This window comes from Vanacampus margaritifer, chromosome 1 (assembly GCF_051991255.1).
Source record: "Vanacampus margaritifer isolate UIUO_Vmar chromosome 1, RoL_Vmar_1.0, whole genome shotgun sequence".
Lineage (NCBI taxonomy): Eukaryota > Metazoa > Chordata > Actinopteri > Syngnathiformes > Syngnathidae > Vanacampus > Vanacampus margaritifer.
This window is the reverse complement of record NC_135432.1, coordinates 22534191-22559768: the sequence shown is the minus strand read 5'-3', so window position 1 is coordinate 22559768 and position 25578 is coordinate 22534191. Positions and strand designations below refer to the sequence as shown.

The window sequence follows — 25578 nt, the reverse complement described above, 5'->3', positions numbered from 1 at the left end:
TTGGTCTTTCATTTGGATTCAACTTTTTTAATAGGTGATAAAATCCCACTATGAACCATTCTGACCAGTGTGATTTATCCCAAAACATAAAGCAGCTGGGTCAAGTTGTGCGAACTCCAATAAATAAATAAAAATCAGAGAGTTTTATCCAAGTGCTTTATTTTTTTCTTTTCAGATTTTGTTAAACGCAGCAACGTCCATTGACTGGACAAAATCCTCAAATGCTGAGATATGCTCCTCCAGAATGTCGGTGCCCACCTAAAGCCCAAAAATAAAAATCAGAAATCAGATACATGAATCAAGATTTTGTCACACACAAAATAAATCTTTATAAAGGTATGTGTGCACAACAGCAACAAAAATTGGTTGGATCTACCGGATTAATCTGAAGCTGGTGTCAGCAAAAATGTGATACACTTTAATATAGACATGCATCTGTCCTACCTAACAAGTATGGGGAAAAACTCACTAAATTAAACTACAGTAAAAAAATCTAGAAACAGCAGGTCTCAGTGAAGTATTTCTCAGTTGTATTTAACCCCCCATATAAAAGAAGCACAGTATTCATGTTGAAACAGTGTACATTATTGGCAACAAATAAATGCCTCTACCTCTTTATTTCATTTTTTTAAGTTAAGACAGGTCTATTCCGCTACTGCATTTTAATTAGGGTGGTATTTGGAGAGTCAATTTTTTTTTGAAGGGGCATTTGATACAATAAATTAGGGGACCACTAGCCCATATTAGGGAGGAAACATTTAATATTTTTGTTATTTACTTAAGGTCATCACAGCCTAATACTCACCTTATCATCTTCGACCACACAGTTGATCTGCAGCTTTTTGATACCATATCCCACTGGTACAAGTTTTGCTGTGGGAGAACACCAACGGATTAAAATTACCGTTTCATTTAAAATTTACAGACCAAGTAAATAAACTCCACCAACTGTTTCAGATAATTTAAGTGTCATCACAACTTCAGGCGAAAGATGGTGAGATAATATCATCATCAAGTGGAGAACTGAAATCCAGATCTGCTGCTGCTACATATCACTTCCATCGCCAATCTTACACTTACATTGTCCCCAGACGAGTCCCTCCATCTGAATACTGCGGACGCACTCCTCCAACTTCGCCATGTCGGTCTCGTCGTCCCAAGGTTTGACATCCAAAAGAATAGACGATTTGGCAATGAGGGTAGGTTCTGAGAAGGAGGGGAGGGAAGTTAACGCTACACAAACAACTTAAAAGTTGTACTCGACCATGCTTTGGACTCTGTCAGGTACGTATAGTGTACATCACATGTCAGCCGAAAGATGGTGATAGGTAATCATCATGTAGAATCCAAATTTTATATCATCAGATTCAGCGCTACTGGGCCAGCCTGATGACGTAACAAAAAAACAAGTTATCACTTACTGTTTGCTTTCTTGGCGGCGTACGCTGCTACACGCGCCTCCTTTAGCCTTGCGGCCTCTGCATCCTCCTACAACATTAACAATGGCAGGTGAGCATCAACGCCACCCTGGGAATAGAGTGGTTACCTTGACTGCTTGGCTGAATTTGTCTTTACTTTCGAGCAACACTGTATACTTATCCCCTTTTTATATTTGCATCATATTTGTGTTCTCACCTCTTCATCAGAGCCAAACAGATCAACATCATCGTCGTCGTCATCAGCAGCAGCAGCAGCAGCCTTTTGGGTGACTGCTGCGGTGGAGTCGCCCACAGCTGCTGGGCCGTACTGCCCTAAAGGTTTCTTCACACCTGGAAGACTGACAAAATAGGTGGCTGGTTTCAGTCCGAGAGAGCGAGCGCTTGTGCCTTTGTCACCACAGCAACAGTACTCAACCTGTTCTTCTGGCTCTGATAGGACTTGATATGGTTGAACCAACGGAGGGCATGGCAAAGGTTGGTTGGGGGTGGGGCTGTGATTGCCTCAAAAACAGCAACATCTGCCTGGGAAGGCACATGCCTAAGAATAAAGATGAGGTTAGTCCTGTCAGCAGACCGTAAAAAGCCTGGAAAGCAAAGTATTTATTCCAAATACATTTTCCACAGTAAACATGTAAATTAGTTTCAATTAAGTTTTTGCACAGAGCTTCTTTTTAACACCAATGAGAAAGCACATGTTGTGGAAGCACTTATACATGGTGTTCCTGAAGCCTAGACACAAAGAAATATTAACTACTGGTATATTTTTTCACCTCAAGCGATAACCCCCCCTGGGCTCTATGCTGGTCATTTGCGTCCACAAAATATATCAATTATGGACCGTTTAACTCAAATTGTACCTTCCGGTATTATTGTAGCCACTTACGGCCAGTTGAACCTCATGAAAACAAATGTTATTAATTTTTGGGCAATTTAATGTAATATTCAGATTTTCCATAAGATACATTTGATGGCTTAGCGAACGCCAATGGAGCAAATTGTTTTTTTGTTTTTTTTAAGTGGAGAAACCTTTTGTTGGCTGTACCAGCACTTTAACATACTGAGAAAACATTTAAATTGTAAATATTTTGGGGGTTAACCTTTGTACTGCGCAAGCAAATTTAAATTGGTGAAAATATGCAGTAACAAAAAAAAAAGTGGGGGGTGGGGGGGTTACAAAAAGAGGCATTAAAAAAAAACTACAAACAAGCTTAAAGGATGAAATAAAATGGGCCCGGGGGTTAAATATGTAATAGAAATACTTTACATAAGGTTGTCTCTTTGTTCATAAAACCTTAAACTCCATGACTTATTTTATTGAGGATATGCTATTGATCCGTGATCCTCAAAGTGTAGTACTAGTAACCACTCGTGGTCGGCGGGCTCCCTTTACTTGGCAAAAGGATAAAAAGTGTAGTTTGGTTTTATTTGACTTTAAGTTTCTTTGTAAACATTTGCTTAAGTATGATTTTTATTTAACTTGTTCTGCAATTAACTAGTTATTAAAGTACAGTTTCGTATTATTCTACATTAAAGCACCACATTACAGTTCAAACTGTAGAATGTTACAGTGGCTTACAATAATATTTTTTATTGTAGGAATAATGCTGCTGTCTTGTTTGTAATAAATGCTTACTAGACTAAGATTTAACACTGGTCATGTTGGGCCAATCATCTTGGAGGTGGGGTATTTGTGTTTAAAATAAAGACTAATTTGTATTGTAAAATGCGTGTGTTCAATGACAATCTGAAAAATAACATTGACCTAGCTCATAAAGAATGAATATTCAGCAACAGGGAATTATTCAATCGAATTCACGTGATTATAATTCAAGTCGTTATCAGTCAATATTTCATACTTCAGTTCACACTGGAGTGACACGCTTTACAAATGGCATTCATCACTAGCCGTTAGCCAGCATGTGAGCCATGGCACTAGCGTCGCCATTTTTCCCCAAAGCGCAACGTGTCTTAACTCAACGCACCAGTCGTAACGGTTTATACGATACGTCCGCACATCTAACCAATTACATTAGACTTTCCCGTTAGATTATTAGTCGCACCGGTCCGCATTGAAATGCTAGTTGTTAGCCACGCGTAGTCAAAATGGCGCCGCCGGTAACGAGGAACAACACTGGAATTCTTGTGCCATTCAACCTAGTTCTTAACCGGATTTGTACATATGTATATAATATCGCAGCTGCACTGACCCTTCTATGTAGCTGCGGTCCGAAAGGAAATCATTCAGCACTTTGAGACCAGAGGGTGCTTTTAGGTCACCGAAACCCATGATGACAACGGGCAGCTACTTAGGGAGGAAGAAGGGCCAACGTGGAGGCAAGCCGCCATTTTATAGCCGGGGACTGACTCCGCCTCATCCAACTCCAGCCCCTCCTGCTCCGAGGTTGGAAGCCTGCGCGCCAGCAGTGTAAAATTATTTTCAAATTCTGAGAAAATGTATGCTAAAATCCAACCAAATTTAAAATATTCTACAATTCACCAGTGGTCAGCAGTGGTAAGGAGGTGCAAATACTACTCTGCTTTAGCAGATTGTTTAGGTATCTGAATTTAAGTATGGTAATCTCTCATCCATCGCGTTATGTTATAAAAGCAATGGATAATGTGAAAAAGTTATATAGAAGCAGTCTTAAGCAGAGTAACAACTGAAGCCTAGCACACCACACACATACACACACACGCACACACACACGCACACAAAATCTGCGATATAGCGGGACCGTGACAACATACTCTTCGTCTTACTCCCAATATTTGAAAACGTGTATGTTGTACTCCTTAGTCTTTATTCGGTCAAAATAGGACTAACCTCCATGAATGACAGCACAACATAAAATAATAATAATAATAATTAAAAAAAGATAAATAGACAAAGTCAGGTCTTGAGATCTCAGGAAAGGCAGGAAAAAAACAGGTATACAGCAGCAGGAGCAATGTGAACCAAGGAGCGTTGGATGTTAGAAGTTAAAAGCAAGATATTCACTCCTGTCCAGCCTGAAAAACATCAGCTTCAAACATTTAAAAATAGTCTCTGAAATATAAAGATTTTATTTTTTTGCTTTTTCAGTTTCTGTTTTTTTTTTCCTTAGGAAATTTCCTTTGTTATCGGCGTTTATGTGGAGGAAAGATTCAAATAAAATAAAAAAATGTTCAGGAAAGGTGCCTCAATGCAGCCTTTATCAGCGTATAGTTTTTTCCCGACCAACCTTTTTGAATTGATTTTATGTTACCCCATAACCCTTTACAGCATTAATATTTAGGTACTGTACTGTACTGTAGTGTGAATACTTTTGAAGCCCGGTTTTAATTTTGCTATGATAAATCATCAGGGGTTTTGAGGGTCAGGCACAGGTTGCAGTAAAAATACCATGTTTGTTTTTGTGCTACTTGCTTGCATAAAAATCATGCAGTCAAACCAGTTTGTGATGTCATGTGCTCCTTCCTTGGTTGAGACATTTATTTAGCAAGAAACCGTCTGGATTGTGAAGTTTAAGGGACAAAGATTAGAAGAGGCGTTATGGGTCTAACTCAGTCATCTAAACATCCACAGGTAACACAATTTGATTTGACATGTTGACTTACAGGCTTAACATGTTAAACCAACACCTGGATCCACCCTGAAACAGGTTAAAAATAAATAAATAGGCGCCACTTTCTCGCCGTTTAAATGCATGAATGGAACAAACTTAAACAAAAATGTTAAGTGCTTCGATCTAAAGATTCAAGTCATTCATGCATTGTTAGCTTTTGTAAATGTGTTGTTTATGTTGGAATGTTTAGATTAAATTCAGAGTTTTAAGAAGGCTCGGGTGTCATGTGATGTCAAACTTTAGAGTAAGATTCCATTTTGCCATAGAAAAAAAGTACCTGTAGTCATATATGATTGCATCTGTAGATCTCGTAAACAATAAGCGGCAGGGTACATCTGAGTGGCAGAAAAGTGATTGACCACCACCACCTGATATACCGTACCTCAAATTAATTCAGAGGAACCTGTTGGTAAGGAGGAACAATCCAGTGGCTGTCGTAAATAGCAGTAAGGATTTGTTTACTGCGTGCCATCAGCGGTCACTCTGTCTTTTGTCACAGAGTGATAAGAGATTAAATGCTAAGGTAATATTGGTTTAGGTGATCCTGATGGGTTTGGACTCTGCGGGAAAGACAACTTTGCTGACCCGACTGCTGACTGGACAGGTGAGGCTCTGGCCAACAGGACGTTGTGGTTTGTCTGTGTGCGCGACTTTGATCTGATTGTGACGTGACAGGTGATGGACACATCACCAACCATTGGGTTCAATGTAGGATCGTTCGATGTGGACAAGCGGACGTCATTGACAATTTGGGATGTCGGAGGACAAAAAAGCATGAGGCCTAACTGGAGGTAATCTTGTCCTTTGGTTTTGTTCGCCGCTTTCTCTTCCTGTTCCTTTTTTGACACTTTTTTTCAGGTTCTACCTGGATGAATGCAAGGCACTGGTTTTCATGGTTGACAGCAGCGATCCCAGTCGGATGCCGGAGGCCCAGAAGGCATTGAAGAAGGTTCTGAGTGAAGGAAAGTTACGAGGTATTCCGTTGATGGTTCTCGCCAACAAGGTGGACCAGCCTGGCGCCATGACTGTACAAGAGGTAAAACACACACACAAAAATTCTAGACGTACAGTGGAAACTCTGACCTTGAACGCACAACGTTGGATGTGTTCAAATTTAAGTTTTCTCATGTTAGTATTGCGTGAAGTTGTTTACTGTAAATCATAAAACCTTTATTAAGTGTGAAACGCTGCGGAATTAGAATGAGTAAAAAACAAAAACAAGTATATAAAATAAGTGCTTCAAACTTGTGAAACGCTGATATTCCCACGATTGTGGCCATGTCTGTTGAATACGCTGAACTGATACTGGCTTCTGTCTGTACTGGTAATCAAACTTAATTGTATAGTTGCACTGTATTCTATTTAGCCAAACCAGTTACTTTACATGTACAATGAAGCATGCACAAAAATGATTCTAGAGAGCAACGAAAGCCAGATAGGATGTAGCTGTGTCATTCCTCCTTCTCATCTTTTTTTCTCCATCCTGTCCGCACCTGTTCTTTCATTGACACCCACTCGAAATCAGATCTCGCAGCAGCTGGGACTGTCCAACTACCCACAGCTGCGATGGCAGATTCAAGCATGCAGCGCGCTGAAAGGAATCGGTCTGCGTCAGGCCTTCACGTCCGTCGCCAAACTCATCAAGAAGAACTAACATAAGGGTGTGAAAAGGAAGGGGTGGAGAATACATGCAGAATGTGAAGATGTGTGATAGTAGAAGTAGACAGGTCAAATGTCGGGTTTTTGAATGTATATAAGAAATAAATACAAATCCCAAATCGTTTTAGTTCCTTCATTAAACCTGACACAGGAAACCTTGTGACACACTTTTATTTATCTATATCTGTTAAATACAATTAACAGAGATTATTCTTTGGTTGGAAAAGTTCTTTTTACATCAAAGAAAACAGTGCTATATTGCATTAGTGAAAGCAATTCGAAACAGTTTTCTACTTTTTCAAACTGGTTGATTATAGTGAGCTTAGTTTTGTGTGAGCAGCTAAATAATGTAAGCCATTGAAAGGTTAGCATGATGTGAAGCTATAAAAAAAAAACACTTACATTTGTTGATAAATGATTTCTTGATAGATAAATACGGAATGTGCTCATATTAAGTTGGGGTAAACGTGTGTGTGTGTGTGTGGTGTGTGTGTGTGTGTGTGTGTGTGGGGGGGGTCCTCTCAAATTCTGGGTGAACCTATTTCAGTCAACAGCACATGAATACTTTCAAACAAGGTCCCCTCCAGTGTTTTTTGTACTCAATTCTCCTCTGTTACCCAACTCAAACAGATAGTGTGATTGTGTTTGTGCTTTTCAGTGTAAGAAATGCACAGATAATAAATCATCTCTAAACATGGTCAATCTCTTATTCCTGGAGTGACATTGAAGACTCCTCCTTGTTTTCCTGGTCCTGAGGCAGCGTGGCGGACAGAGCGTAGTCCTCACTAAGCCCTTCAGATATTGCGCTGACCTCCGCACACGATTGCTCTTTCTCCTGCTGCTCCGGCGGGGCCAGCTCGTTGTGGATCTCCGTGAAGGTGACCTCCTGCTCGTCACTGCCCAGCGGGGAGGGCTGGACGTGCTCCTCCGAGACAGGCTGCTCGTCGATCTGGGCAGGGTGTTCTTCAGGAGGCTGCGAGGCCGAGTTGCTGCGATGCTGTAAACGCACACAGGTTAGAGGTCACACAGACGCAAGATAAGTTCTAGATCGCTTAGAGGTCATACCTTCTTAATGCCAAAGGTTACAGGGGGAACCTTGAGGCTGGATGTTTTCTGTTTGATTTTCTCTCGTTGTTCAGCGGAAACTATTTTTGTTCCGATCTTAGTCATCTTTTTCTCAATGTTTTGGCGTGAGAATGCCTTCTTCAGGCTGTCAACCTGCAGAGAGAGATAGAATCAGAATTATCTTTATTGGCTAAGTATGAGTTACCATGGCAATATTTTTTAATACTGATAAAGAACAAATTGTTAGGCTAAAAGCATAATTGCCTAAATGATTTTTTAAACATCTTATTTGTGTGGCTTACCTTCTTCAGACTGGAGAGTTTTAGCTTCTCAGCTTTGGACTTCTCCATGTTCTCAAGGTCTTGAAGCCACATCTCCTCATCCAGATCAGCCTCCAGGCCCACGTCTTCATCAGATGACAGCTCGATGGTGTGAAGTCCACCCTCGGTAGGCTGATTGCCATCGACAGGACCAGATTCATCCCCTTCTTCCAGAATTTCATCCCGAGGGAACGGCGGAGGGTCCTTCACATAGACACTGGAAGGGATCTCATTCTCCTCCTTCGAGGGACAACAGAAACCGCCAGTAAGTCACAAACTGCCCTAAACTGAACATCATGGCATTCCGATCCTACACAGCAAATCGGTCATTGTTAAATTTCGAGTGTTCGATCAAATATGCAGCAAGCAGTGTTATTTTAACACCGTTAAGATAAAAAGTTACACTGTCAGAGTACATTCCTTGAGTGTTGGGGTAGATGTTGGGTGTAACCTGAAGAGCACTACCTTGAGTGTTAAATTGACCGCACCCTCATTTCCAGTAAAGGATAAACTTCGACATCTCAATATATATCTTATTATCATCTTATCTTATATATCTTATTATTATAGAATATCTTATTGCTGCACTTCTTATTTAACTTATTATTATTATTTAATTTTAATTTGATCTCTTTCTATTCTGTTGTTTTTTTCTTTACTGTAAACTGCAGCTGGACGGAGTCCAGGAAAAAGTTCCCCACGGGGAAAATAAAAGTATATCGTATCGTATCGTAATAGCGATACAATAGTGGTTAGAGCGTTAGTCTCGCAACCCTAAGAGTGTGGGTTCGATCCCAGGCCAGTGTGTGACTATGTCAAAGTGTCCTTGAGCAAGATACTGAAGCCCCAGTTGCTCTTTATGCTGTATCTTCAGTAGTCAAAATTTAAAGCGCTTTGAGGGCCTCGTAATGAGGAGTAAAGTGTAGTTTGAGTTTAACATTGACGCTAGTGCAATATACTCATAAGTGTTTAAACAACAGAGTTCAGTTTAGTTTGGCAGAATTTCATGTTTAACACTGACACTAGTGTAGAGTACTTTCAACACTACTCAGTGTTGTTTACCAGTGTAGAGTTTTAACACAATACAGTGTTGGAGTAACACTGGTTAATTGTGAAAAAAGTAACACTTTGAAACCCCCCCACATATAAACACTTTTCTAGTGTTAGATTTAACACTCCTAATTTTGCTGTGTCAGACTAATCAGAGCCAAATTCCTTGAGATAGTGACCTGACTTAAAAGTTTATTGAAATACGATTCATTGTTTAGCTTAGGCAGTTTGACAACTAGTGAATTATTCTTCAAAAAAAAAAGAAGAGGCTTCTAGCTGTTTAATGCCACTGCTAATGTAATACTACAAACTAAACATAAATCAGACAATTACATACACATTGTGTATTTATAACACCAAACAACTTTGGACTTCCCCTAGTCAGCTTTGCCAGCTTGGTGACTTTCTCACTAAATTTGGCAACTTTTTTAAAATTTGGGTCAAAAGCAACTAGCAACAAATCTAGTGACTTTTCTGGTGTTCTTCAGGGTGTGTTTTTTTTAAACTAAATTTTTGCCTCTCCCATGACATTTTTCCTCTCTATTACATGCAAATAGCAAATTATGCAAATTAGGCAATTATGTCATTTAGCGCCTTCTTGCAACTTTTTTGGACAGCCAATAGCTACTTTCCTTGGGGAGTTGGCAACACTGCCCTTAGTAGCTTAATGCAAACACATAATGTAAAACGCCATAGACAGGCTAACAATTAGCATAAATGGTCGCCATGTTATAGTCCTTTAAGCAATGGATATTTACAGTAGAGGAAATTGAAAAACATGTTGACAGACAATATCACAATACTCACGGCAAATATTCTTTATGCACTCAGAAAAACAACTAACACTAGAAAATGCAATTTCTGGAGAAATTGCATGTGAATGCTGAATGATAAACTTTGGAATAATGTGGAATGCAATGAAATGGCAATGAATGTAATGGAATCACGTGTAATGATACTGAATGATGTGGAAAGATGTGGACTCATACTGGGGGGAAAAAAAGTGCAATGTAATGGTGAAACATTTAGAATGATTTCGAATGAAATGAAATGATGTTAAAAGATATGTAATGATGTGGAATGAAATACATGATTTTGAAATATGTGGAATGATATTAAATGCTCTAGAATGATAGTGAATAATATTAAATGAGATGGACAGAAGTGGAATTATATTGAAAAAAAAATAATGCATTATAATAGTGGAAAATGTGGATTGATATCGAAAGCTATGGAATGATGTTGAATGGTATTGAATGATGTGGAATGATATTGAATGATGATAGGAAAGATGATTTGAGATAGAGACGTGTTTTGTGTTGCAAGTATATTCACAAAACTAATGAAATCTGTATCTCAAGGCACCACTGTACTTGATTAACAGCTGACACATGGCCTTAAGGAATTTGGGCAATGTTGTGTATTGGTGAGAGAAGCCAGAGCCATGGTTACCGGTGATCTTATGATCCGCAAAAGGAGATTAGCACAGTTCACATGACCTCTTGTTCCACCAAAGTGTTGCGAGACTAAAATAACTCCAACTCACAGACCTGAAAGATGAGCACTTTAAAGTTGTTTCTGTCGATCAGATGAGCATGGTTCGCCTCCAGTTTCTTAACCTGCGAGCCCTGACGCTCCATCCTTTCTCGTACCTGAAACACAACCCCATTTTTTTCCTCCAAAAACATCCATCCAGATGATCCTGGCATTTGACGTGTCGATGTAATTGATTTTTAGTTACCTCCTTCATGGTGACAGAAAGCTTGCGACTTTTGTCCAGCAGTTTGCTGACGGTGTTGGAGGTGTGACTGTGACTCTTGGAGAGTTTGATCATATCGGCCTGGATCCCCCTGACCACGCCCTCCATCTCCACCTGGTGCCCCTAAAAACCAAAGGATCTTTCAGTTACGACATTCCTGTGACCACGCCCTTCTCAGATTTAGCCAAATGTTTGTCGAAAATAAATTACGCCAGATGGCTGAGGTTTGTTGAAAAGTGGGTGGTAGAGGCTCGGTTGTCTTTAGGGCGGAGGGAGAGACGTTTAAAATCTTGACTACTTTTGAGATGATTTTGAGCACTAGCATCTCCATGCTCAACTTTTGGGTAAAACCCCTTAAGTGAAATTCCATTTCCTTTCATGGATAAAAATTAGCAAAATAAATAAAGATTAAAAAAAATCTGTTTCGAATATTGAAAGCAATTGAAGATAATAAAAAAAAGGAGACACAAGCTGGTCATGTGAAATTTATATTGGTTTGAATTGGAAAGAAGTAGCTGGAGTTGGACTGGCTCTGGAGTCTTGATAATTACCATTGGAGAGAGTGTAGTCTAATAAAGTAACAAATATGTAAGACCCGCTTCATCAAGTTGAGTCAAGTTGTTTGGAATGAACTCTCTCTTAACTTGGTTAGGAAAAATAAGTTTTCTTAGCTGAGTGTGTGTATGTATATAATATATAATCGAACTAGTTTTAAAGTTGACTAAGTTCTGGACCTTGAAAGTCCTTACACATTTGGTTTAGCAAGTCTGACATAAACTGTCACAGAGTTGAGCGCGGCCCCACCCTTCTCTCACCTCCATCTTGTGCTGGTTTTCCTGCACAGCGTCCAACATGTTGACCAGTTTGTCCAGCAAAGTAAGGACCGTGATGGCGTTAACGGGGCCTTGGCCCATTTTCTCTGGGTCTAATCCAAGCAGGCCTGCTAAAGGGGTTTCCTGGTTCTCTGAGTTCTCCTGTTCTTTGAGCTGGTCCTCCGACTCTTGGACTTGGGGAGGGACCAGCAGGTCCTGGTTCTGGTGGGTATCAGTGGTCACCATGTTCTTGCTGGCCTGAACACCGTCCTCACTCATCAGAGGCAGCAGTTGGTCAGAAAGTTCTGCAGGCTGAAAAACAGTGGAAAATGTGTGTGCGTGTGTGTGTTGCGTGTGTGTGTTGCGTGTGTGTTGTGTGTGTGCTGAGCTCTGATTGGTTGGCACTTGGAAAAACATTCCGCCTAACTTCCCTGTAGGGAAGTGCACACCCTTAACTCTTCCCGTGCCAGAACAGGCAAATACTTGTGCTTGTTCTGCAGCTTGACACAAGTTCCACAAACAAGACAAGGGTGAAACAAGCTGGAGCCACGAGCCAATTAAATTGTCCAATGGGACAGGAAGTGCAGCAAAAAACTGCAGAAACAAAGACTACAGTATTCAGTCACCCAATTGTGGACCATTTAATTCATATGCGATATTCAAGGATGTCTTTTTTGTATTAATAAAATACAGTACATAGAAAACATTACACAAGACCTAAACTTCAAACTTACAAAGGAATGAAACCACACACCTTTATGTTACAAAATAAATACATAAATAAATAAATAATAGTCTATACTCGTTTCAAATGGAAGCATTATATAAAACCATAAACACAGTTAAACACAACAAAAGTACTCAAACACTCATCTAGTGAGGAAAATAAGTGTAAAACAGAGGTAGTACCATCAACTAGGGTAGGGAAGGAGTTAAATAAAAACGTACTGCCTGTTGTCATGACAACAGAGTGTAAGGGGGTGATCTCTCTCACTGTCATGCCTTCCAGATGAAGTCATCTGGAAAGAAAGTCTCCCTCTCACTTGCAAGCTCTGAATTAAAGTTGTGGTTTACATACACACATCATGCAATGAATGTCATGTTCATTTTGGCCTTTGAATGATATCGGAATCTACAGATGTTTCGAAATAGCTTCAAAAGACTAAAGGCTAGTTTAAAGCTACAATTTAAAATCTACATTTCTCCTTCTTCCTGAGTTCCTTGCACTTTCCTATCATTCTGATACTACATGTTGGATTTTTGACTCCCACTTGATAGGTGAACAATTTTGTGTGTTAAGGGTCAGGTCATCTCAAACAGTTTGTCTGTCAATATCTATCTATCAATATAATCTTCACTCAGCCTAGCTTTCAAGTCATGGGTGAGAAACTTATATAAAGCAACCACACTGTGACATCACAACGGAACTGTAATTTAGAATGGCTTTGTCTCAAGTGTTACATTTTCAGCAAAAGGCATAGAACAAACGACTGACTTGTTTGCACATATGTTAAACGCTTCAAACAAGAACCAAGGAAGACACAAAGGAAGTTGCATTATTTAGAAACACAATAGAACAGGGGGCGATTTCCCCACAGTCCTACTCATGCACTTTGTGTTAGTTTTCTTTCTGTCTTCTTGTTTTTGTGTGAAAGTTGGATCTCTCAGCTCAAGCAGAGGCAAAGAGGACGATAGGAGTTAGAGGAAGTTCTGTTGTGCTTGCCAATGTTTTATTAGAGAATAAATGAAACATTATTGAATTAATGAAGTCCACAAGGTTTTTGGTACACAGAATTACAGGAAGCGCAAGACCAAATACATTGACAAAGAGGCAGTAAAACACAATCTGTTTTCATGTGACATATCAAAGTTGGAGGGAAATGCATTGTGTGGAAGCAATTAATTAATCTGAGGCAGCTGAAACGAAATACATTTACTACACATTCTGTACACAATGAAATAGAAATGGTGGTGCAAAGTGAATAATTTACACAATACACTATTAAGTGTGTGAAGATTAAAGAGCATTCATACTTCTGTTAGTGTGTTGTAGAATACTTTATTTTATTATTCAGGCCATTTTTTTGTTCTCCACATTTTTCCCTGACTCAAATCATTGAAATGTCCAAACATTCACAAAATTCAGGATTTTCGTCTTGCATTTTGTTCCCCAAAATTCTCAGTTTTCACACAATCCCATTTTTTACACATAAAAAAATCAGGTGAGTTCAACATCATTTTTATTTTTTTATTTAAATGAAGCGGTAAGATATACAGGCTTGGCAACAATCCGCAATCAATTTTCCATACAAATCAACAATAACTTCCAAGGGAACAGTAGGTCACAGGGGAAGAAAAACGGGGAAAACCCTCCAAGGATCAATTACACCATGTTCACACACAATTGTAAATTACATACATAAAAAAATAAAAATAAAACCAGGACATATTCAACTCAACACAAGAGGGAATTTATTCAGCATAATATATATTATTTGCACATTAAGTCTTTTAACCAATCTTAGAGACTTAATATATGTACCAAATTCGTTTACAAAACGGGGTTCGATTTTTGAAACTTTTTCTTGTGAATTAAAAATGTTGTCATACATAAGTGAGTTCAACATCAGCTGTTGTGATAAGTTGCCCAACAGATGGCGGTACTGTGACTATTGTGAAGCAGCTGATCCCTTTAAAAAACAAAGAAGGAGACTTGTCTGCAATCAGGTGACCAACTTCAAGCTAACAACAGCGGAAAACAAAAATAAATGCGTACTGTGTATGCGGTTCGATTGCCAGCTTGATACGTTTAGGTCTCATCTAGAGGACTATACACAATGGCTCTAATAACAGCCAACTGGAATCCGATGGGAGAGGCTTTTTACCGGTAAGTTTTAGCATCACGGGGCGGCTAATTGACAGGAGATGCTCCTGTAAACATGCAACTGCAAACTGTACTCATATAATTAACATGTTCTTTATCCACGTTCAAGACTGTTTTCTTGGCGTTGCTGCAATTTTCATCTTTTGTGACTCGGACTCTGTCGTAGTTGTGATGTTTATGACATTCATCCAAGGGCTCATGGCTGCAAAAAGCATGCATCAACTACCACAGAAATAATAGATATTTGGATATTTTTTCCCCTCCAGAAATTAAAATAACAATAATATATATATTTTCAAAATATATACACATCCTTAAGAATGTAAAGTGTATGTGCTTGTTGTGTTTTGGCAGTAAAACAGAGCTGTACGAGATGAGTTGGAACCTGAGAGATGGATTGAAAGACTGCTTGGTGGCAGCGGCACCTTACGGCGGACCTATAGGTACACACGTGTCCGACTTCAATCGACATAATGGCCCAACTGAGTGTTTTTGTTTGTCGCAGCTCTCCTCAGAGAACCTCTGAGACGTTCTCCAAGTTGTCGACCTCAGTTAGAAATTTATTCTGCTTCTGGAGTTGCCATTGCTAGTTTTGCGGTAAGTACCAGTGGCACTCCCCTTACCGACCACCTCTCCTTTACTGTGAGCTGACAGTCGGTGTGTATGTGTGTTAGTGGAAAAGCGGTCCTGTGATTCAGCTGGGTTGGACAGTCTCAGATGAGTTGTTGTGTATTCAAGAAGATGGTTCGGTTCTAATTTATGACCTGTTTGGAACCTTCAAGAGGCACTTCAGCATGGGACAGGTATGATGCCGCCAGTTTGTGTGGTAGTGGATCTCAACTCAATCAATTAATAATAAACACAAAGATTCCAAATAGCGGGTGATTCGTTGAGTGCTTACTCTCATGCTAGCAGATTGTGCACGGTGATGGCAATAGTTTTAAGTGATTGAACTGTATGTAAGAGAAACAAATATATTACTGATTAACAGACAAGAAATCCGTCCCGCTGAAAAATGTGGGGTGCACGCTTAGGACCGCCACCTCATTTGAATAACATTTCATGACGCATTTCATGCTGACGTCTGCAGCATGAAAAAAAAAAATAAACATGCGAGCACAGCTTTTTTTATGTATTGATTGTTATTTAAATCTATTTATATATTTGTTTTTGTATTTATGTCCACATTTATTTTAATTTTTTCAGTCTTGTTTTTATTTTTGTGTTTTTGTTTTTACTTTTATTTATTTATGTATATATTTTGTTGTTTTTATTCCCATTTATGGATTTTTTTAATATTAAATTTTTGAATTATATTTTTACATCCGTTTTTATTTTCACTTTTATTTATTTATTTTATTTTTATTTTGGCATTTTTGGTCCTCTATAATAACTGCGGCCAAATCAGCCATACCAATTTGTCTCATGTTTGATCAATCATGTGCTAAATTCATCTAACCTCGCCAGCCAGATTGATGATCGTGATTCACTCGATGGAGTTCTTCACATTATCAATCTGGTACTTCACAAGGCAGACCCGTTCGGGAAAGGCGGGGCTTGCTGTACAATACTTTGAGCTGACTGGACGATGCAGCATCTTTGCACATTTTGTTTTGGCCAATCAAGGCGTCGGATAAAAATCTCGTCTTCCGTCTCGTCTTTGGAAGGGGGGGGCATGACTATCTTTACCAGATAAAAATGCACGAAACTCCTCTCGCGGTTCAAATTCATCAAGGAAATGGTGAGTAATTCTGCGAGAACATAATTAATTGCAGCATCCATTTGTCTGTTAGGTTTGTTTGTTTCCCCCCCCCCCCCCCCCCCCCCCGCCATCGGCGCTAATTGGTTTCGTCCTGCCTAAACAACACCTGATTGGTCCAATTAAAAAAAGATCGGCTGCAAACGTACATGATGTAGTCCCTGAAGTTTGTAAATTCCCAAATACTGCGAGAATTTATCTTGCTGGCAAGGTTAAAATTCATCTGTTTACATATACAATTATTTGAATGTGCAAAATGAACTTTGCTTTGTTGCAGGAAGTGGTGCAGTCTCAGGTCTTAGAAGCCAAGGTGTTCCATTCTCCCTACGGGACAGGTGTTTCCATAGTAACGGGATCCTTTCGCTTCATCTTGGCTACCAACATCAGTGATTTAAAGCTTAGGAGGTTACCCGTCGTCCCAGGTAACACCTGTCCTGTGCGACAACCTCCCCGCACCTTCGATCATTTTCGAACATCATCTGTGTTTGTGTGCGTCAGGCCTGCAGGCGGCGCCGTCCTGTTGGGTTGTCCTCACACAAGACCGCCAGACCAAAATCTTGTTGGCCACTGGAACTGAACTCTATATCCTTGACAATACTTCCTGCACTTCTGTGGTGAGACAATAACACTGCTGGCTGGTGTTTATATACACACATGTGCACAAATAGTGACACGCGTTATGTTCCGCCCATGTCAGTGTGCTCCAGGCCTCAGTCCTCAGTCGGGCAACATCGTCCATATGTCGGCATCATTCAGTTACAAATACCTTGCTCTCTTCACTGACACTGGACACCTGTGGACAGGTTTAGCCCAGCTTCAGGTGAACCTCATTGTTGTCTTATCATATTTGAACCACCTTTATAAAGGGGTGCTGTTTTGTGGGAGATTGATGTGTGAATGTGTCTCCAGAGCAAGCTGAGTGAGGTCGATACCAAAGTGAGGACACCACCCAAACAGATGGTCTGGTATGTACTTGTCTCTCCGTTTACTGGTTTTGTGATCGGTCATACCCTCTCAAAACACACCTAAATAATGGATTCAATGAAAAACTGTTGAAAGTTTTGAATCCTACAATCAAAGTCGACCAAGTCAGATAAATTGACTTTAAAAATCGGTTGACTGAAAATGTTCTGCCTCAAAGCTTTGCCGGAAACATGTTTTGGTTGACCATGTTTTATACACTGACTTTTTTTTTTTGCAGATGCATGCAGCGTTTGAATGATTGCTGCAATTTGATCTTTATTTCTTCTGTTAGTGCACCATCTAGTGGCCAAATGGTGGATGTTATTTGTTTGCTTAAACGCTCACTTTGTTCTTAGTGGGTTTTTATTAAAGTCAATACAGCACATAAGCTTCCCCAAAACATAGCAATACACATGCCGACCCTATTCTGCCAGAAATGAAAATAGAAGTACAAATGTGATCCCGCCTCCTCCGTGGCATATAACCCATTAAGCCACTATATAGTGAATTGCTATGTAGTGAATGAGGGGTTAGGGGACAAGGGTGGACATTCGGACACAGCCAATGAACTCATTTAGCTAACAGCTATTTTTACCCTTGTTTACTCACGGAATAATGTTGAAACATCAGCTGTAAGTGACTTTTAAGACACTATTGCATGTGTAATGTAGATATAATGATGTATATGTGAAGTTCTGTGAACTAAATGGTAGTGTTTGTTTACCTTTGGTAAAGTGGTAATTGCTAGCGCGCTAATGCTAATTGCGATTGCTAACCATTTAGCAGAAGCAAATTTTTGTATATTTGTGTGTGTGTGTGTATATATATATATATATATATATATATATATATATATATATATATATATATATATATATATATATACTGTATGTTTAATAATGCATATGTATAGAAGATAATAAAATTATGTATATTCACTCAATTGAATTTATGTCTAACCTTAGTGGATTAACAAAAAAAATATAAATAAATTTCACGCGATTATTTGATGTAATAATCGATAGGGTAATCCCTATTACAAAGATTCAATATTGACAGCACTAAATCTAGTGTTTATACATGTGAAACCAGTTAGTAGCAGGTTATTTTTGAAAGGTTATTCCTGTGTTCATATAAAAGTGCACATTTGCCTTCCTCATTGGTCAATGTGTTTTGTAATTGTGTGCCTGTTTGTATGTGCAGGTGCTGCAGACCAAAATCCCAACAATCGTCAGTGGTGCTGCTGTGGGACCACCTCCTCCTGGTGGCCGGAGTGTGCAACGACATCATCCAGTATCCTCAATAGCTGAGACTGAGCACTATAAACAAAATTCCACTCTTCTTTATCCGTGTTCTCAGAGGGTTTTATCCTTGACTGCACTGCACATTCCCACTAGAAAGTCGTTGCGTTTGTGTTGGTGAGCTGGATGGCGTTCGAGTCATCGGTTCAACCAATCAGGAGCTGCTGCAGGAAGTTCCTCTCGTCTGTCAGGACATCTTCAAAATCGCTTCCATGGCACCCGGAGCGTTGCTGCTGGAGGCCCACCGCGAGTATGAGGTAGGGTTGTATGTTTCCCTCACCGCTGGCTTATTAATCCAAAAGAAACATACTTGTATGTGTTGTGTTGTGTGCGTGTGTGTGCGTGAGTCTAGAAGTCCAGTCAAAAGGCTGATGAGTACCTGCGGGAAATCAAGGAGCAAGGCATGCTGGGAGAGGCGGTTAGACAGTGCGTGGAGGCTGCAGGACATGAATATGACTCCAACACACAAAAGTCTCTACTCCGGGTGACAACTCATACTATATATATAGGCTTTTTCACCATGACGTCATACATGTAGTACATTTGATTAATCGGCTGATATTACCTCTTTTAAAGCTGGCAAAAAAAATCAGCTTATTTTTTTTTCCAAACATGAGACAAAAAAATCTGCCAAAAATGGCTGTTTTTTTTTCTCATAGTTGTAAAGTTAAACAAACGCTAAATGTAGAAGTATTGTAAACTGTCAAATGTTCTGCCTGTTATTTATGTTATTAATGTTGTGTTAAGTGACCAAAAAAAAGAAGTTGCTTTATTCATTATATATATTTTTAGATTTCTCTGTTATCATTTCTGTATTTTATTCTGCCAAACAACCAAATCAACTTTGGCGTAAAAAAAAAACCCTCCATATTCGGTCGGGCCTGTTTTCGTTCTAATGTGTTTTTTGTGTCCGTGCACTCTCCAGGCGGCATCCTTCGGTAAGTGTTTCCTGACAGACTTCAGTCCAGAGCACTTTGTGTCCACCTGTCGAGAGCTACGCGTCTTGAATGCCGTCAGAGAGTGCAGTGTGGGTCTGCCGCTCACGCACACGCAGTATCCTTACGCTCACATGCACGAGCGCTCACAGTGGCGGTCTTAGTTTGCAGGGAACCCTGTGCGAGACCCCCCTTTTTGGAGGCTCATAAACTTTTGTCTTTGTTTCCCAACATGCTGGCTTTCTTTTATGTCAATTAAGGATTTGATTGTTTTGTATCTCTTTTAGAGAGGGTGAGTCCACAAGGGAAATCAAATTCCCCATACAAATGCCAATGAGTGACGTACAGGAGTGTGGAACTGCCACTGTGGACTAAACATTTTTGATTGGCAAATGCATTCAAACATATTTGTGTAAAAAATAAATAAAGGAAACATATTTAAATAGCTTTGAACATTTTTGCGAACATGTTTAAATGTATTTTACATAATAATAAATCATCAAAATTATGAATAAAAATGTTTACTTACTTAATTTTCCATCATATTGGTATAATGTAGGCCAAGTGCTAATTTAAAAATAATAATAATCGTTTTTAGCATTATTGGAAAAACTAGCATTTAGCCTTCATGTACATTTGAATGTACTTTCAAATAAGTTGAAACGTTTTTTTTTCTTTAGCATTTAGCGTACAAGTATATTTCAACGTATTTGCTAATAAGTTGGAACTTATGTATTTTTAAATAAATTTAAACGTATTTGCAAGTATGTTCGAATGGACTTGTAGGCTAAATGCTAAAAACTTAGCATTTTTTTCCATAATGCTAAAAATGTTTGAAGAATGCAATTTTTTTTAGCATTTGGCCTACATTATACCAATAAGTTTGAAAATTAAGTAAGTAAACATTGTTTGTTCATAATATCGATGATTGTTATTATGTAGTGCATGATTTCTGTTTGGCATTTTTTCCCCATAATGCCACGGGCTATTCACTTGCGCAAGCTAATACCCACAGGAACCATGCACTACCGACATAATAACAAATCATCAAAATTACAAATAAACAATTTTTGCAATTTATTTAATTTTTTTGGTGTAGCGTAAGCCAAATTCTAAAAAAAGATGCTCCCCCCACCCCCACCCCACACACTTTACAGGTTGTTGTTTTTAACTTACGTATGCGCATGTCAACACCCCGTGGCATTACAAGTTTTTAGCATTTAGCCTGCAAGCTTCTAATGTACAAAAAAAAAAAGTTTCCAATGTACTTGTACGTAATTGCAAGTCAAAAATGTTTACTCCAAACTGGCAATTCCACGCTTCTGTAAGTGTTGTGTTTACACACAATAGGAAGCTTCCATAATTGTGTTATTACCAGTACATGTTAGGAAACTAGCAATTTTTTTCATTTTAGGGCTGCACATTTATGTGCTTGCCAGAAACCGCCACTGCACACTCGGCAACACACACACGCATATATTCTTCATGATTTCCTTGACATTTGATAAAAGATTCAAACAGATGACCCTGCAGGTGCTGATTGACAGGTAAAAGTCAACTTGACTTCCATCTTGGCATTTTCGTCAGCATGACTACAATTTTGTGTACGTGTAGGTTGGTGTACCGTCAATTGTATCAGTTGGCCATAGAAATCTGCCGTTACCTGAAGATTCCAGATTATCAGGGAGTCAGCAAGGTTCTCAAACATTGGGCTGCATGTAAAGTAAGTTGACTCCTCACTTCTTTGCATCATACAGTGCTATCTTTTAACCAATGGAACTGTCTTGTATGTTTGTCTCGATGTGGGCGTGTCCAGGTCCAGCAGAAGGAACTGTCGGATGAGGCCATAGCCAGAGCTGTGTGCCTGAAGGTGGGAGATTCACTGGGTGTGTCGTACTCGCACATCGCTGCTAAAGCTTATGAGTGTGGACGAACAGAGCTCGCCATTAAGGTAGAAATACTCATCTCCGTTTTTGCTCTTATTCTTGTACATAGTTAGGTGTCTGATTTGTTTTCGTGTGTCGCAGCTGTTGGACTCGGAGGCCCGGTCGGCGGAGCAAGTTCCTCTTCTACTGAAGATGAAGAGGAGTCAGCTGGCTCTCAGTAAAGCCGTAGAGAGCGGAGACACGGACTTGGGTATGTCGAACAGCCGTGTCCACCTGCCAAATACGGAACAGTTGAGATGGCGGACCTTACAACTATGTAGTTATGTGGTCGTAATTGTTCACTCTAAAAACAGTTGGGTCAGAAATAACCCAAATTGGGTCAAAAATGGGCTGACCCAACTTTTTGAGTTATTAAACAAATTCAATGAATACAATAATTAAAAAAATGAATCCACAAAACAACTTTTTTTTGCTTGTTTTGCGGGTTATTCATTTTACCAAATTTTTTGGGTTAATTGAATATCCCAACTGAATTTGGTCAAAAATAAACACCCAACTTTTTGAGTTATTTAATCCAAAACTTTGGGTCAAATTTAATAACCCACAAAGCAACCCAATTTGGGGTTTTTTTTCTGGGTAATTAACATTTTATTTGACCCAACTTTTTGGATAAATTGAATAACCCAAATGAATTGTGTGAAAAATGAACCGACCCAACTCTGATTTATTTAGCCCAAAAAGTTGGGTAAAATTAAATTAATAACCTACAAAGCAACCCAATTTGTTGTTGTTGTTTTCTGGGTTGATATTTTATTTGACCCAACTTTTTGGGTAAATTGAATAACCCAAATGAATTGTGTGAAAAATTAACCGACCCAACTCTTTGATTTATTTAGCCCAAAAAGTTGGGTAAAATTAAATTAATAACCCAAAAAGCAACCGAATTTGTTGTTGTTGTTGTTTTCTGGGTTGATATTTTATTTGACCCAACTTTTTGGGTAAATTGAATAACCCAAATGAATTGTGGGAAAAATGAACCGACCCAGCTCTTTGATTTATTTAGCCCAAAAAGTTGGGTAAAATTAAATTAATAACCCAAAAAGCAACCCAATTTTTGGGTTATTTTGTGGGTTAATCATTTGACCCATTGTTTTATTTTGGGTTAATCGAAAAACCCAAAAGTTGAGTTGGTCCCTTTTTGACCCAAATTAGGTTATTTTTGACCCAACTGTTTTTTGAGTGTTATGTTTAGTTTGACGGTAAGCTTCAGTTGGGAGTGGAAATTAACATCTTGAAGTCTCTTGCGATTGGCAGACCACAAGTTCAAAAATAAATGTAAACCTTTTGTGGGAGGCATCAATTTCTTCCAAACTGATGACTGAAATTTTGCGTGTACATGTGTGTCAGTTTACATGGTTGTTACTCACCTGAAGAATGAGATGAATAGAGGAGATTTCTTCATGACACTAAGAAACCAGCCTGTCGCTCTCAGTCTCTACAGACAAGTGAGAACTTTTCCTCGTCATCTTCATTCCTGGGATTTTCCTCTGGTCATGCGACTACGGGGTCGTTCAACTTGTACGTCTCGTGTTTTAGTTTTGTAAACTGCAGGAACAAGAAACTCTGCGGGATCTTTATAACCAGGATGATGACCATCAGGAGCTAGCCAACTATTATGTTGCCAGCAGTTACAGGGAGAAGGTCTGACCTGCAGACATATGTTTTTATTATAAATATTTATTGTATTGTCACTAAACTGCCATTTTTATTTTTTTGTGCGTAGAGGTTAGACAGCCGTCTGTCTCACCTGCAAAGTGCCGTGGACGAATATAACAAAGCTAAAAATGAGTTTGCTTCTAAGGTAAGAACAAGCTGACGGAACGATGACGATACCAAATCACCGTTGACGATGAACGACGATTACTATCGCAGCAACACATCATCAGTAGGGTAAAAGTAACCTGTCTCGCGCCGTTTTTTTGCAGGCCACCGAAGATGAGATGCGTCTCCTCCGTTTCCAAAAGAAACTGGATGATGAGAAGGGGGCGGGGCTTCTGGGTTTGTCACTGCAGGTATATCAAAGTTTGGGGCGACTCAGGCCGTCTGCGTGGAAATGAATTGATATTATTCCTGTGATGTCACTTCCTGTGCAGGCAACCATGGAGACGTTGCTTATGTTGGGACTTTATAAGCAGACGGATCAACTTTACAGAGACTTCAAAGTACCTGACAAGAGGTATGTGGAGGAAGTGATTTTGTTGTGCTGTTTATTTAACAGAGGGGTACCAAACAATTCAATGAATTCAAATTCTGCCTGTTTGCCCGTCCAGGTATTGGTGGTTGAAACTGAAATCTTTAGCAGAGAAAGAGGAATGGGAAGAGTTGGAGAAGTTCTCAAAGAGTAAAAAGTCCCCCATAGGTTATCTGGTAGGTGGAAGTGGACCCCAATCATCCTTGTAACTTTTTAAAAATGAACTTTTGTTTGGTGTCCTCCTCAGGCCTTTGTAGATGTCTGCATCAAGAAAAATAACAAGTATGAGGCCAAGAAGTACGTTTCCAGAGTGACGCCTGAGCAAAAGGTGAAAGCTCACCTGTGCGTCGGGTAAGAAGTCGCCGCAAGTCCCTTCCCTATGACCACAGGTGTTGTTAATTGTTTGCTCAAAAAGGGAAACTCTTCTCTTCTTCTTCTCAGAGACCTTGAAGGGGCCGCAGATGTCGCGATTGAACGCCGGAACGAAGCGGAAATTTCAGCGGTCCTCGCAAGATGCTCCACCTCGGATCGCTTGTTGACCGAAAAGTTAAATCGAGCCAAATTGTCCACTGCCAAAAAGTGATCTTACAGTCAGTTCATATGCAGTTTTAATTATATTGTTATAATTGGTCCAAATAACCCCATTAATGCATTGCCACGCAAAGGTTAGATTTGCGGCCTTGAAAGTTCTGAAATATCACGGATGCAGAATCCCGAGTGTCAAACTCAAGGCTCGGGCGGCTGGTCAGATTTGTTCTTTTCAGTTTGGCAGAAAATTTGTACCGAAATTGCAATTTGCCTGACTGTGGTGACGTAGTACAAACAAATTGTTTCCTCATCAAATCTCTTCTTAACATCAATTGAACAGTACTGCCTACCTATTTGCTTGCCATAATTATATCTCATGTCTTCTGATTTCAAATTTGTTTTAAACATACACATTAATCTGATATACAATTGTGCATGAAATACTGTATGTAACTATATGACAGATGGTTTTTAGTCATAACGGAAAGAAATGATAATAATGTAGTAGTTGACTTTCTATTTGCATAATTTGTTCGAGCAAGTTGTAAAGTCGGATGCGCTTCAGGATGTAACCCGCACATTTAGCCAGGCTTGAGACTGACACTGGAGAACTCATCATGATAATAAAGCATATAACTGGCTGTCACAATGTCAAATTAGTTCATGTTTAATGCCTGTAATGCTCAAGTCCTCTGTGAATAATGTATATGAAAAGAAAAGTGTTTGTTTGATCATGCGGGTTGTCATTATTGCATTAATGAGGTCAGATTTAGTGAATGCTCCTTGATGCGCTTTTAAGACAATTAAGATCCTACCTGCTCAACTTGGCGAGGAGGGTTACCTTACCAATAATTTCAATCAGCTATGACAAGAGCACAAATTATGGCAGCGTATTTTAACGTAGTGACTGATTTCCAACAACTGTGTCGTAAGAAATTATCCTATTTCCCTTAATTAGTCTATAAATGATTTTATATCTATTACACAAATGTATCATTATTCGTTATGCCAGACAATGAAACAAAATCATTATTTCTGTGTATGCATGTTTCCAGAATTAGCACACAATTTGTGTCCCACCATCCCTTTGAAATCTAAATGAACCCATCTGCAAAATATAGAACCGTTAACTTGTGTAAATGATTTTCCTAAGACAAAATAGCTGTAGTAAGTAATCCATAACTATTATTTGAAATACCAAATAGCTCTTGATCACCCCCTAAAATGGCTTATTTTACTCTTGTCTCTTCATCTTGATGACCAATTGACATGGATAGTGAAATAGATACGAATATTTGACCACCCCGGCACATATGGCACTATTACAACATTTTGTTTTATCGCTGATATTTTAATTGCAGT

General features: G+C 39.2%; 4 protein-coding genes across 4 annotated transcripts; 2 read left to right on the top strand and 2 right to left on the bottom strand.

The window, feature by feature from the left end:
* Window positions 1–139: 139 nt before the first annotated feature.
* eef1b2 (eukaryotic translation elongation factor 1 beta 2) lies at window positions 140–3814 on the bottom strand. Its single transcript, XM_077584045.1, has 7 exons — window positions 3647–3814; window positions 1855–1977; window positions 1636–1777; window positions 1422–1488; window positions 1081–1206; window positions 806–873; window positions 140–258 (listed from the first exon to the last, which is right to left on the bottom strand). Exons 1-7 carry the CDS (start codon window positions 3724–3726, stop codon window positions 172–174), a joined length of 693 nt encoding a protein of 230 aa, XP_077440171.1. The 5' UTR covers window positions 3727–3814; the 3' UTR covers window positions 140–171.
* Window positions 3815–4489: 675 nt separating this feature from the next.
* On the top strand, window positions 4490–6858 carry arl11 (ADP-ribosylation factor-like 11). The gene is made up of 5 exons (XM_077584059.1): window positions 4490–5004; window positions 5583–5648; window positions 5720–5835; window positions 5903–6080; window positions 6570–6858. Exons 1-5 carry the CDS (start codon window positions 4972–4974, stop codon window positions 6696–6698), a joined length of 522 nt encoding a protein of 173 aa, XP_077440185.1. The 5' UTR covers window positions 4490–4971; the 3' UTR covers window positions 6699–6858.
* cavin2b (caveolae associated protein 2b) lies at window positions 6857–12091 on the bottom strand. The gene is made up of 6 exons (XM_077584033.1): window positions 11713–12091; window positions 10880–11020; window positions 10689–10790; window positions 8071–8328; window positions 7769–7921; window positions 6857–7700 (listed from the first exon to the last, which is right to left on the bottom strand). Exons 1-6 carry the CDS (start codon window positions 11986–11988, stop codon window positions 7410–7412), a joined length of 1221 nt encoding a protein of 406 aa, XP_077440159.1. The 5' UTR covers window positions 11989–12091; the 3' UTR covers window positions 6857–7409.
* Window positions 12092–14390: 2299 nt separating this feature from the next.
* Window positions 14391–24872, top strand: vps16 (VPS16 core subunit of CORVET and HOPS complexes). Its single transcript, XM_077583956.1, has 24 exons — window positions 14391–14596; window positions 14948–15036; window positions 15099–15190; window positions 15268–15396; window positions 16630–16774; window positions 16851–16966; window positions 17050–17172; window positions 17262–17317; window positions 18519–18608; window positions 18702–18873; window positions 18969–19100; window positions 19542–19669; window positions 21063–21098; window positions 21166–21274; window positions 21368–21502; window positions 21579–21687; window positions 22845–22942; window positions 23034–23138; window positions 23221–23298; window positions 23423–23509; window positions 23591–23673; window positions 23768–23864; window positions 23936–24039; window positions 24130–24872. Exons 1-24 carry the CDS (start codon window positions 14547–14549, stop codon window positions 24269–24271), a joined length of 2505 nt encoding a protein of 834 aa, XP_077440082.1. The 5' UTR covers window positions 14391–14546; the 3' UTR covers window positions 24272–24872.
* The last annotated feature ends 706 nt before the right edge of the window (window positions 24873–25578 follow it).

Bases quoted from the DNA above. Each gene is read 5' to 3' on its own strand.
- vps16 (XM_077583956.1), top strand. From the start codon at position 14,547: ATGGCTCTAATAACAGCCAACTGGAATCCGATGGGAGAGGCTTTTTAC. The intron at 18,874-18,968 runs GTAGGGTTGTAT...GCGTGAGTCTAG, and splicing joins AGGCCCACCGCGAGTATGAG to AAGTCCAGTCAAAAGGCTGA. The intron at 21,503-21,578 runs GTAGAAATACTC...CGTGTGTCGCAG, and splicing joins GAACAGAGCTCGCCATTAAG to CTGTTGGACTCGGAGGCCCG.
- arl11 (XM_077584059.1), top strand. From the start codon at position 4,972: ATGGGTCTAACTCAGTCATCTAAACATCCACAG. The intron at 5,649-5,719 runs GTGAGGCTCTGG...GTGACGTGACAG, and splicing joins CCCGACTGCTGACTGGACAG to GTGATGGACACATCACCAAC. The intron at 6,081-6,569 runs GTAAAACACACA...ACTCGAAATCAG, and splicing joins GCGCCATGACTGTACAAGAG to ATCTCGCAGCAGCTGGGACT.
- eef1b2 (XM_077584045.1), bottom strand. From the start codon at position 3,726: ATGGGTTTCGGTGACCTAAAAGCACCCTCTGGTCTCAAAGTGCTGAAT. The intron at 1,207-1,421 runs GTAAGTGATAAC...CCTCCTTCTCAG, and splicing joins CGCCGCCAAGAAAGCAAACA to AACCTACCCTCATTGCCAAA. The intron at 259-805 runs GTGAGTATTAGG...TTTGGGCTTTAG, and splicing joins GTGTGGTCGAAGATGATAAG to GTGGGCACCGACATTCTGGA.
- cavin2b (XM_077584033.1), bottom strand. From the start codon at position 11,988: ATGAGTGAGGACGGTGTTCAGGCCAGCAAGAACATGGTGACCACTGAT. The intron at 10,791-10,879 runs GTAACTAAAAAT...GTTGTGTTTCAG, and splicing joins TTTCTGTCACCATGAAGGAG to GTACGAGAAAGGATGGAGCG. The intron at 8,329-10,688 runs GTCTGTGAGTTG...TGTCCCTCGAAG, and splicing joins TTAAAGTGCTCATCTTTCAG to GAGGAGAATGAGATCCCTTC.